Source organism: Typopeltis vanoorti, chromosome 5 (genome assembly GCF_054136105.1).
Source record: "Typopeltis vanoorti isolate ZY-2024b chromosome 5, IOZ_Tvanoo_1.0, whole genome shotgun sequence".
In the NCBI taxonomy this organism is placed as follows: domain Eukaryota; kingdom Metazoa; phylum Arthropoda; class Arachnida; order Uropygi; family Thelyphonidae; genus Typopeltis; species Typopeltis vanoorti.
Window position 1 is genome coordinate 15279424 of NC_143553.1, and position 13800 is coordinate 15293223.

At 36.0% G+C, this 13800-nt stretch overlaps 1 protein-coding gene across 4 annotated transcripts in view; it reads right to left on the reverse strand.

Moving 5' to 3' along the window:
* LOC150106232 (voltage-dependent calcium channel subunit alpha-2/delta-3-like) overlaps nucleotides 1–13800 on the reverse strand; it is a 2133114-nt gene that overhangs the window by 1829811 nt on the left and 289503 nt on the right. For 3 of the 4 annotated variants that reach the window (XM_090393048.1, XM_090393049.1, XM_090393047.1), the window contains exon 2: nucleotides 8036–8117. The exons of the other annotated variant lie outside the window; for it this stretch is intronic. In XM_090393048.1, coding sequence (XP_090249174.1) covers nucleotides 8036–8117 — 82 coding nt within the window. The remainder of the gene's footprint in view (nucleotides 1–8035; nucleotides 8118–13800) is intronic. 4 annotated transcript variants of the gene reach the window in all.

Consider the following 13800-nt stretch of genomic DNA (forward strand, 5'->3'; position numbering starts at 1 on the left):
CCAGGCAACATATTCTTCACCAGCAAAAGCAATTGAGGTGTCGAAATTGTAAACGAGAAGTTCAGAAACAAAGACATATTACAAAGAGAACTCTGATGACTCAATAAAAGCTATCATCGCTGATAAAACAACGAAAAATCAACATGTGCACGTGAAAGATTTCGCATTCTCATGAGAATATTCTGTGGTTATGTGAAGTCTAATAAATCAAGAAAACAACAACATCCTTATCATAAAGCCTCTTTCTGAAAGCTTTCTTGAAATAAAACTGTTTTTCTAAAAATTCCAATCAAATTGCAAGCTATTCTCGAAAAGTAGCACAATTAAAGTGTTTCAATTAAAATTAATTAGTTTGATGTCAGAAGACACGTTAAGACACGTGTTAATCACAGCTAAACACGTTTGTGTTTAGCTGTGATTAATATCATGGAGCTCACTGAATTAGCACACAGATGCACACACGTGCACTTGAGAGACAGAGAGAAACTCGTATGATTATTGAAATTCGTTGTGAATTTCGAGTAATACTCGACTGCAGAGAACTGATGGTAAAACATCGGTAGAAAAAATGTCAGTAGTCATTTAATGATTCGAAGCACAGGTGATTCTATAGTCATCACTTAATATTTTTCATATAGAAAGTTCCAAAACTTCCAAACGTGATAGATATTTGTTGTGGTGGGTGAAGAATTTTAATGAATGTTTTCATTTAATTTAAGTCAATTTTTTGACATTTCGTTTCACATTTTTGTACGTGTTTCGAATTTTGAGCTATCAATAATATGACACAGCAAATGCCTAAACAATTTAATCTATTATTATTTTTATCATCCTTCAGTATACGTCTATTTTTGGAAGTACTTCATCAGCTAATTAATAGCTAGAGAATATTCGGGAGAGTCGACATCCTTGTTCGACACATTATTTGCTGTAATGCTATCCAATTTCCTTTTTACTAATGATTTTTATTTTGTACGATTTTTCAACTATTGATCTTGTTACCTGTATTGTATTATTTTTCAGGCGCACCATAATACCTTAAGAGCCTCGATAATGTCTTTGTCAATGCTATCGAGTTCGTTTTCAAAATCATCAATCGATATCACGTTTTTCCATTTTAGTGCCTGTTGAATAATTATTTGTACACTGCCGTCCAAAACTTAAGTACGAACCCTATTTCTGAAGATTACAACCGCAAATTCAGACCAATCAGCTTGTGGCAATTTGTACAACTGGCGATTTTGAGTAGGAAACGGCACATATTCAAATTTTCGAATAGCTCGCAAAGAGGTCACGTGGTTTGCATTCAACGGGATAAAAGGCAAAATGTTGCGGTAAGCGAATTGTGTTTGAAGGGAAACTCTTTTCATCTAAGAATCAAGATGCAAATTTGTATGTCTTGTAATGTCGCAAATACGTCATCTGGATTATTTCACGTGAGGAAGAATTATTGAAAAGCTTGAAAAAGACCGCGGAATTAATGATATTGCCAGAGAGTTTGGAATCTCACATGGCTTTGTATACAGACACTGGGCAGCGTTTCAAACCAATGGAATCTGCTTCAGACGTTTGCAAAGCGGTCGCCCTCGTTCTACCACAGACCATGAAGACAGAGTTTTGGTTATAACAGCAAAACGTAATCAACGCACCACTGCAGGTCTACTCCATTCAGTCACAGATACGCGGATATCTCGACGAACTGTGGCAAGATGTCTGCGACAAGTGGGCCTTTACTCTTGAAGACCTGTAGTTTGCATCATTTTATCCGCAGTTCATCGCAGAGCATGTTTTCAGTGGTGTTGTATCCATAAAAATTGAGCAAGATGCCAATGGGATAATATACTGTTTACAGGTGAAAGTCGTTTTAGTCTTTCATCCGATTCTAGACGACACTTGATAAGCACTATCACTTGGCGTAAAAGCGGTACTGCTTACCACTGCGAGAATGCTCGTGAAAGGGATATATACGGCGGTGCTAGGGTCATGATTTGTGGAGAGGCATTATGTTGAACGACGAACCGAGCTACAAGTGCTGGAAAAAGGGACTATTACTGGTGAACGATATGTAGCGAAGTTTTTCAACGTCATGTTCAATTGTTTCGCGGTAGGTGAAGAATTAATTTTTCTGGATGACGATGCTACATCACATCGTACATGAGCAGTTTGGATACTTCTGGAGATCAAGGATATTAATCGAATCGAGTGGCCAACACGCTTCCCCCTCTTAGCGCAGTCATCAGCGAGGCATCGAATCCTTTGAAACATGATGAACTTCTATAACGGCTTTTTAACTACAGCAAGTTGGAAGTGTCAGGATTTGTCCTCCCCATTTGTAAACGATAAACTTGAGGGTTTATCGTTTACAAATCGATAGAGCATTTGCTTGACAGACATAGCAAATAGACTATGCGATTTATCATTGCCAACATTAAGCTTATATATTTATTAAAAAAACCCGAATTACTTGGCACAATTCGTAAATGAAACATGGGAAGTGATTTATAATTGTCTCAACTTTTTGCTGTTTTGCAATGTACAGTATGTGGAAGTCACCCTTTGCCAGCTGTCTTCATTTTGGCTCGTTCCTCAACCATCTGTGGACCAAACACTCGTGCTCAAATATAAATAAAAGGCATATATATTTTAATATAACACACACACAAAAAAGTGGAATATTTGAGCTATTTACCTCTCGACAGAAACGCATTCAAAACAAACACCTCTTGAAGGTGTTTGTTCTGATTTACAAACATATTTTCAAAAAGAGTTGAGATCCTCGTTATTACACAACTCAAATTTTGAGAAAAACAGAAAAGAAAGGATTCTATTGTCCATTTAAGTACTTCAAAAAGAAGGGGTGAGAAGCATTAAACAAGATTAGTTAGATTTCGTCTACCCAAGGGTCTTATGAAGAGTTGATTTTTGCCCACATTTCTTTTTCGATTAATAAAATATTCGTTCATCATTGCTATGCTACCGAGTTTCGATCAAAATGAAAATCTCTTTCTGTGTGAATACAGAAGCAAAATATTGATTTCATCTGTTAGTCATCTCGCCAGGTTTGTCAGGAACGTTCCCTTAACGTGCTGCTCTGAAGGATCAATACGATGCATGCGTTCCTTTATAGTACTGAAGCATGCATAGAATATTTTTTTCTTTCCTGAATATTCTTCCAAACTTTATCACACTTTATTTTATGAGTGTAGTGAGTTCATTAGAAATGTCCTTTATCAGTTTCATGGCTACCTGAATCTGTGCATGGACTATGATTGTCCAAAGCAGCTTTCTATCAGATTCATCAATTCGGTTGTTATCCATTTCGGTACGCTATAATGTTTAATTGGAGTAAAGCTGTTCCCGACCATGCAAAACCCCTCAGACTGTGGAGAGGGAAGTTCGAAAATCGGTTCGAAATGTATGTTTCTTAAAATTCTAGACTAGAATTTTAAGAAACATACAGCCTTGAAGAGATTCCTAAGTTGGCACAATAAAGTTAAGAAAGAGCTTATTAAGGAAGAAACTCGTGGATACTTTGTATGTGTTGTAATGTTAAAAATAATGTGAAGATTTCTGTAGAAAAGCTTTCATCGCTTTTGCCCATAAAAGTACTCCACATTTTATTAAAAGCACATCTGTGTCCCCATAGAGTTGGTACAATAGGCGAGTTGCTGTCACAAGACTACACAGGCGTCTCCTATACTTCGGGTTCATGAAACGCAATTCCGGTTGCACAGGAAATGAACTGATTGTAAACAGATTAAGTTTTCCTCTTTTGTTTCATTTATTAGTCGTACAATTATCAAATACTACCGAAATAATATCCGCACGATTTACATGCAGTTCTCTCACATTTTAATACTCTGAGCCAGGATCTAATATTGGAAAAAGAATCTGAATAGTCAGCATTTTGTATTGATTATGCAAAGATTTATGGAAGGTTTTATTTCGAACTCATGGTTTCAACAAAACAGAACGACTGCTCACACACGTATAGTACACCTAGACGTGTGTGGCACGTCTAGATATACTGTACGAAATGTGCGAAGAGACGTCTTCGCACACTTAATGTCTGTGTTTTAGGAGAAGCCGATTTTAAAAGTATTATGATCACAAAAAATAGTCCTGATCCTCGAAATCAAATTCTTCATGCCATACAGAAATATTACGATAAATGTTTCATACTACAATGAGAGGTCATCTCCAAAATGTAAGGTCTATCGCCTGTGTTTATTTCTTCAATGGATTACGGTTGTTTCTGAAACTTTACGTAAACCTTGAAAGTAAAAGAACGTTTCTTTCTGAACCGTGCTTTTAAATGCCGCGTTTAATTTGGTAGCTTTGTCACTGTTATAACAGATCTTTTATACTGAAGCGAAGATTCAGTATAAAAGATCTGCTGAATAAAAAAAAAAATGCTTGTGAAAAGTCTTAAACGTTAGACTCCATATCTATATGAGGTGTTTAACTTACCTTTGCTTGGCATTTAAAAAGAAATCCATGTTAAATTTTCGCTCATAATTTTTTAAAATGGCAACAGTTGTTCATTTAATTCACACACGCACTCATAAGTTGCGTGAACTACATTGATCTCCAGAAGTAAATACGACCTCTCTCTCTCTCTCTCTCTCTCTCTCTCTCTCTCTCTTTCACACACACGTACACACATCTGTGGGAAAGAGATATGCTCCTGCATTTTAGTATTATTTTTTTTTTTTTTTTAAATTTTGCTAATGAATGCTGTGATTAGTTAGTACTGAATATCAGTTCTATTACTCTCATTCGAATATCTTTTATTCCCCTTTGATTTCTCATGCTACGTATTATATGGCCAATGTCAAACCAACAACTTTCATAGGACATTTAAGAAAACAAATATTAATTCACGGTATTTACAAGCTTATGTGCGCCTGGCTTTCTTATCCTTAATTTGTGGATAGGGTGGTTGATTATATGCCTTAAATTGGCCAATTTGCTGAATGCAAAATCAGAGTTTTTGGTAGGGAAAATCATGCTACCTTTGTAGTATATTCAAGGGATCGTATATTAAAGTATATCTACTTTAATATGTTAGTTAGACTAAGGTATAGCCTCTAAAGTGATCTATCAGTACGAGTTTAAGCATTATAGTTGAGAAAAAATATGTTCTGTATATCGATGTTTACTGTGCTAGTCAAAACACTGATTTAACTACTCGTATGATTATGAGGAGTGGGAGAGACTGAGGAACAAGGAATAACAGTTTAGGTTTAGGTATTCAAAATATTGCAGGGAAGAGACTAGTTGAGTTTTGTGCAGAGAATTATTTGTTTGTTGCTAACACCTGCTTTAAACAGCACAAAAGAAGATTGTACACATGGGTATCACCTGATGGAAAACACAGAAATCAAATTGACTATATACTTGGACAAAGAAGATGGAGAAGTGCAATTCAGTCTGTCAAGACTTTTCCAGGTGCAGACTGTGGAACAGACCATGAGTTATTAGTGGCTACGATACAAGTGAAACTACGGAAACTGAAAACATCACAAATGTCTATCAGATATGATCTTGGAAATACCAGCTGAATACAATGTTACTATATAGAACAGATTCAACACACTCAATTTGTGTGAAAGAGAACCAGATGAACTATGGGAAGAGATTAAAGATATAATTTAAACAGAAGCAAAGAAGAATATCCCAACAGTTTGTAAGAAGTCCAAATGGCTGTCAGAAGATACCATCAAAACTGCCCAGGAAAGGAGGAAAATGAAGGCCACAGGAAATTTGCAGAAAGTACGGCATTTGAATGCAGAGTTTCAACGACAAGCCAGAAGAGACAAGGAAAAATACTTTAACCAGGAATGCCAACAAATAGAAGACCAAAACAAGAAAGGAAAAAAAGAGATATTTTCAAAAATATCAGAGAACTAACAGGAAAGTTTAGTGCCAAAGTGACAATATTGAAAAATAAACACAACAAAGGATATCTTACAGAAGCTGCAGACATCAAAGAAAGATGGAAAGATTATACAGTATACCTTTAAAGAAACGACTCCAAACTTACCGAGAAATTTGAAGAGCAGAATTATACACAGGAGCCAGTACCACTGGAGAGTGAAGTGAAGTGGGCACTGCGACAGATATCCAGTAAGAAAGCACTAGGAGGAGATGGAATACCCACTGAGCTACTCAAAGCCCTGGGAGAAGAGGCAGTTAAAATTTTAACAGCTCTATGGCAGCAAATTTGGATCGCAACTACATGGCCTAGAGAATGGAAAAAATCTGTTTATATTGAAGAAAGGCGATGCAAGAGAGTGTGGAAATTACAGAACTATAGCACTGATTTCTCATGCAAGTAAAGTCTTACTTATGATCATTCAGAAAAGACTGGAACCATTCATGAAGAGAGAAATGCCAGATGAACAGGCAGGATTTCGAAAAGGCATAGGAACAAGAGATCAAATTGCCAATGTGAGATGGATAATAGAAAGAGCACAGGAATATCACAAGAATGTCTACCTCTGTTTCCTTGACTATAGCAAGGCTTTTGACTTAAGAACAATAGGAGTCCCAGAGCATTATTATCCTTCCGAGGAATCTTTATTATGAACAAGAAGCTACTGTCCGAACAAATCTTGGAAAAACTGAGTATTTCACAATAGGTAAAGGGGTGCGACAAGGATGTATTTTATCTCCATACAGCGAATACATTTTAAGAATGGCAGGGCTGGAGGAGTCTTCAGTTGGAATTAAAATTGGTGGAAAAAATATTAATAATTTGAGATATGTAGATGATACCACCTTGCTACCAGAATGCAAAGAAGATTTGAAGGAACTTATTATGAAGGTTAAAGAAGAAAGTGCTAAATATGGTATTAAATGTAACCTCAAAAAGACAAAAGTTATGGCAACATGTGTACTTAATGATTTTGAAGTAGATGGGGAGAAAATGGAAGCAGTTAATAATTTTGTGTTCCTAGGATCTCGAATTGATAAAGATGGTTATTGTACAGAAGTTAGAAGATTATTACTCGGAAAAAAAGCAATGAAAAATTAAACCAAGATCTTTAAAGATATTGGCCTCACAACAAAAATCAGAATCGTGAAAGCAATGGTATTCCCTGTTGTACTGTATGGATGTAAAAGTTGGACCCTGAGAAAAAATGAAAGATGAAAGATAGATGCATTTGAATTATGGATTTGGAGACGCTTACTAAGAATACCATGGACTGCAAAGCAAACCATTAAATCAGTGATAGACAGAATAAAACCAAATTGCTCCCTTGAAGCTATGCTCATCAAGCAAAAATTGTCACACTTCGGACATATTATGCGAGCAAATGACAGTCTGGAGAAGATGATGATGCTTGCTAAAGTTGATGGAAGAAGGAGAAGAGGAAGACCAAGAATTAGATGGGTGGAGTACGCTTGGAGGTTCTGAAAGACATGGTCAGGGACAGATCGGAATGGAGAATGTATGTTCATGGAGTCGCCAGGAGTTGGAAACAACTCGATGGATCATAACACACACATGATTATGAGCTGCAAAAATAGTTTTAATGAATACTTTAAGAATTTTGTTGAGAGGATAGCACCTTTGGAACCTTCGCTAGGGGTCTGCCTGATTTCTCCGGCATCTCACAGCCAAGGTTTGGCGTAGATATGATTCTGTAGTTAAAATTACCCTTTATTAATATGAAAATTTAACTGACTAAATGCCACACCCCGATTTAAGTTTGTAATGATAAAATCCGTTTATTTTTAAACAACTTTTAGATCGCAGTAATTAAGATGAAAGCAAATAAATTTATTCATACCTAAAGCTGCGCTATATTCCTCAAATTATGATTCTAATTATAGCACATGTGAAGTTGTTATAATTATGAATTATATGAATTTGTTATAACTGCTTTAAATTATGTTATTTAGTGTGTGTTTTTTAATTAGCAATTTACATTAAATATACAATCCTTGAAAGGCCATGGGAATTTCTATCAAGTAAACTGTCTTGCACAGTGCATAATTGTAAATAGGATAATAAGAATTTTCTTACCTCAGCCACACTTCTCAAACATGTTGCTTCTGCACTTCCTTCCACGATATTCTTCCCGAATTTTAGAGCCCAGTTTTTAACCCTGTGGGAAGGAAATACAAGATGTGCAAATAATCGTAATAGGCTTAACAATAAATGCCACAGAATTTTTAAAACATTGTCTTTCAAATCGATAAAGTGGACGTTTAAGATTTTAACTTCATGTTTATAAAAATTTATGAAATAAAATCAAAATGACAAAAACATGATTACAAATTTTGGTTTAAAATTAATGTTTTTATGAGAATTGGCGTTTTAGCTCCAAGATTTCAAGTGCGATTATTATCATATGTGAATACAACGAGACTTTCTACAGTTTGGGCTCTTTAGAAAGCAAAGATTTCAGAGTTTGCAGAATATTAGTTAATAATCACATAAATCACATGTTGTCAGTCTACCTAATGTTTTTGAGTGGTTCTAGGACATTGGATTAGTCTTGCAGGGTGATAGCTTGGAAGCATCCAACGATCATTGCAAGATAAATCCCAGAATCTCTGAATCGCTTTCAAAAGGGACTCGTCATTAGGTGGTAACTAGTAGTTACCACCTGATGATGAAGACATGTAATGATTTTTAACGGCTTTCTCACGTTCTCTAGGAAATATTAAGAAGAAATAGAAATAATAGAAGAAATAGAAAATGGTCGGGCGCATTCTGAGGTGACGTCACGGTGAGGCTCTGCTGGGTAGGAGTATAGCTGCCTGCGTCCCGTTTAGAAAGTTCCATCTCGTACGGTCGCTTGCGGGAATATGCGGCCGAGCACATCGAATCCGTCGCATGCAGACAACAACATCCGTATGGTCATGGGTTGTACAGAAACACATATTACAACGTAACGAATACAAGCAACACACAGACGGATATAAATAAAACCACCACACGATTAATGAACCTGCCAGATTTACGAAGACCGCTGTTCTTCGTAAATCTGTGCCTCTGGATAAAACAGGACGGATATAATTAAAATAACACGATTAGTACAAATCACATTCTGCGTACGGTATATACGGCATACGGTCGCTGGCGGAAAAATGCGCGCGACCACGTGGATGGCACTTTGCGGCAGACATCGTGGGTTGGACTGATAAACGGGAAGGACCTCACATAACAGGATGTATTAAAGTTTTTTGCTGGTCATACAAAAGTTGTCAGGGAAATAAGGCGGTTCGTATCGGCTGGAATTGTGTGTGTGTGTGTGTGGATGGGGGGGGGGCATTAATGGCTTTGGGATGTTCTGAGTGAAATTTTTGGGTATATGTAGGGGATGGTTTGGACAGGACAAGGGATGCCATCCATGATGGAATCCATGGATGTCAAGTTCGTATTCAGTATTATGATGAACGGAGTAAGATAAGAACATTTCCCCCTCGTTTCACAACGCACTTAGCGAATGGAACAGTTTACATGTCGCAGATCGAATCAGAGAGTGCATAAAGATAAAAGTTGTTGTGGGGCTAGCTTCATGAGTATGGGCAGATGAATGGGGATAACATATAAAATATAAAAGTTGCTGTGGGCAGTGAATGGGGGACATCAGCGAGAATGAATACCCATTCATTTGCCCACAGCAAATCAGAAACTGATACCTTTATTTGTTTAATAAAAAATTAAAACTTTGTTCAGTGACGATACACTTTTAATCGTTTACTTCCAACTTAATTATGTTTCCATATATATTCAAAACATGCTTTTAGATTTATTATGTTATAAAAGGCACAGTTTTTTCCAAAATGTTGGTAATCCCCACATACAGTTTTTAAAAAATTAAATAACTTAGTGGTCCGTAGAATTGTTTTAGGCATTTTACTGGTCGTTGGGCTTAGCAAGGTTGAGAAATGCTGTGTTAAAGTATATTCCGCTTGTCGGCCTGGTTGGTCGAAAGGGTAGCGCATCCGCTCTCCAGCCAAAATACTGCGGGTTGGAATCCCGCCTTGGGCACGAATATTTGTGATGTCCTTCATTTATTTATTCGCATTCATACATACAAAATATGCACTGTACAAAGATGGACTGGATCACCGTGAGAGAAGTAGACCCAGCCCTCCCCTGTGAGGGGAGAGGCTTTCTCAGCAATGAGAGAGACCAGAGGTTTACCTCGCACCTCATGTCCAGATTAATATTTATAGTTGATATTTTTAACTCCTAACTATGGCAGTTATATACATTGGGCGTTTATGAAAATAATACAATTTTTTAAATTACCCGATTATGGCAAAGAGCATTTCGTGATAGATTATTTTACCAGTGATTATGACTATCCATTAAACTAATGAAAAAATGCTTTGGGCTAATATCTATTGGTCTATTAAAAAAAAATAAACACATTCTTTCTGCTCTTTGTTGGGCAATGTTTAAACTCACTAAATTGAATTTCTTTGACTTTGTTTGTTTTATATGTCTCTGAATATGCTCTTTTCTTCTACTTAAACACGAATAATTAGTTTCAATAATCAATTTGTGTGTGTGTGAGAGAGAGAGAGAGAACTAAACCATACAAGCATAAATAAGCCTCATTGTAATAGCTCTCTCTCTCTAACAAACACACACACACACACACACACACACACACACACACACACACACACACACACACACACACACACACACAAAAATTGATTATTGAAACTAATTATGTATGTTTAGTAGAAGGAAAGAGCATCTTCAAGGACATATAAAACAAAGTCAAAGAAATTCAATTTACTGAGTTTAGACATTGCCCAACAAAGAGCAGAACGAATGGTATTTTTTTAATAGACCAAAAGATGTTAGCCCAAAGCAGCTTCCTCTTGGGGATTTTGTGAAATTGGATACAGTTGTATATAGCATAACATTAAATATCACTAAAATCGATAATTATTTCTCCTTCCTCGCTCGAATTCAAAACATATTTCCTGAATAAATTTATTTTCCATTTTAATTGATAAGCTAGGACAGTAATCGTTTACTTGCTTGTGCCCAAACTCTTTTCATTCACTTACTTCACGCTTAATGATGTTTGCTTTTCTTTTCCCCTTACCTACTGATGCTTTTCTATATTCCCACATACGAGCATACAAATAAAACGAAGCAATTTGATTGTTCACCAATGAATGGCGCATAGATGGAGCTGCAAGGATTCTTCGCTGTGTGCTACTTTTTTCTATCGTACAGAGATATAAAACCATGAAACACAAAGCAAAAATGAATGCACTCATTTGCAAGCCAAACCTCTTTTTGTAGCGCTCACATTAATAAACGGCTTTTTAGCTGATGCCTCAAGCATTTCTCATATTCTATGGTTAAAAGCAAAACTGTGCAGTTTTTCAAATTCCTGAAATATGAACAGAATTAAAATAATTTTTGTGCTATTTTGTTAATGTTTCGACTTGTATCGGTTCGGGATGCTAATTGTAATGAAATCCAGGGAGTACTCGCATTTAGATTTCGTGAAATAACCCACAGTATAACTTCTTTGGTACAATAAGGCTGACATATACCGAACGATTGATGGTAATTATTAGAACAAATACAACTATAAATTTGATCACTTTCATGAATATCTCCTCGATAATTAAATTGCAAACCGGCTTTCCAGAAGATGCAATTGTAATCTCAGATAAAAACCAAATTGTGCATTTCACTCTGGAGATAAGGAGTTACATAAGAGCAGATTAGCGTGGGCTTTTCAGCCAGATGTAGGAAGATGATTATGTTGATGTAGTGCATGTTTTTCACTTTCTCATCTTTCATTAACTGATAGTTAATGAAAGATGTCACTAAGCCTAATGCATGTAGCGCATTATAAGAGTTTCCGTTGACAGGATACAGCTCGCTCTTTGTTCGTCACATCGATGGAAGCACCATCATTCCTTATACTACCGTCATCACACCGTTTCTCTTTTAGCAAGTAACGCTCTATCAACCATGCACACCGTACTCAGTTCTGAGAGCATATTCCTTAATCCCCCTTATCTCGAGAACTTCCTCTGGGAAGCATCTTATATTCTTTTATGGTGATTCTAGCAATGGCACCTGTTCGTAGCAGCATCCTATTCATTTGCGATAGTCTTATGGATTTTTGCTAAGAGTTCTCTGTCTTTATTGCTTTCTGTTGAGAAAAATATAAGTTGTATACTGTACACTTTCATATCAGTGTACAGTGGAATTACATATTCGTGTTACATTATTATGATTAACTGTATATCAATAAAGTAAATATGTTATTTATATTACAGGAGCTACTGCAACGAAAATGTGGATATAAAAATTATATATCGAATCATCTTTCTCTCCCACACAAACAAAAAGAAACAAACAAACAATAACAGCTAGAAATGCTTATAAATTTATTAGCATGTTTATTTGCAATCTCAATACGGTATTGTTTCCTTTGGATATGGAACTTATCCCTCTGAGAACAATACAATGTTGAATTAATGTGGAACTAGATGAAGGTATTACAACGTATTGTGTGTCGGCTGCCTCAAAGAATAGTTTGTTGGAAGAAATGTGAGATTCTTAAAAACTCTGCAGTTCTGTCAGATTGCAACTAACTCAAACTTGATTGAAATAGTAACGTCTTTTATTTTTCATTAACAAACTCGTTCACAAATCAGTAATAAATCAAAACCAAAACCCACAAAAAGCAGCAGCCAACCTAATGTATTCTTTTAGTAAAAATCACGTTCCCTTTCCTTTGTCTTTTTTTTTATATATAATTTTGGTTGCTTTGTTATAATCAAAACACATATTTTAATAGTTTTAAAAAAATTTTTAGTAGTTTAGTTTTGTTCAATCTTCGTTACTTTGAACTGTTATATTGCGCGATTACAGATTTTGATTTAATCTTCGAATTTGTACTCAAGTTACTCTTCCACTTATGGCAACATCACTAAAACTATCTTCGCTTTTTCTAATGAAGTCGAGTTTTGAGGTGAATACTTTTATTTAATAATTATTTCCTTTTGAACCATGATATAAACGGATATAACAATACTAAAGGATTATCCCAGTATTTCTAGTTTCACAAAAAGTTAAAAGTTGTATAAACATCTTAGATTTCTCGGAATCCAGTCATCGCTGAAGCCGATTATAAATTCCCCTATCCCTACCTAAGTAGCATATTCCCCTATCCCTACCTAAGTAGCATACCGGGCGCTTTTGACAAGATCAAGATCAAAATAACAAAGAATCGTGACGTGGTTGCTGGTTGAGATGATAACGTCATTGTGTGTGTGATGTCATGAGTTTGGAATTTCCCTGAGGGCATGTGTCAATGGCTTCAGTTTTATTCCATATGGAATTATGGGTGATGATTAGAGATAAGGATTCGTGTTGTGATTGGTAGGACACTTCTGACAAGATCATGATAAGATAAGGAATCGGGACGGAAATGCGAGTTGTTATCAGATGAAGATAAGTGACATAACTTGTTAGTTGTAAATAAGTGACGTTATTGTTTTGAATGAAAAAGGAAGATATATTAGTGTATAAGGATTCGTGTTGTGATTGGTGGGACACTTTTAACCAGATCAAGATAAGATAAGGAATCGTGACGTGGATGTGTGTTATTTTCAGATGAAGATAAGTGACATAATTTGTTAGTTGTAAATAAGTGACAGTATTGTTTTGAATGGAAAAGGAAGATATTAGTGGATAAGGATTCGTGTCGTGATTGGTGGGATACTATGAACAAAATAGGGGTAGGGTGAATGGGGAGAAGCATTGTCAGTTTCTTGGATGTGTAT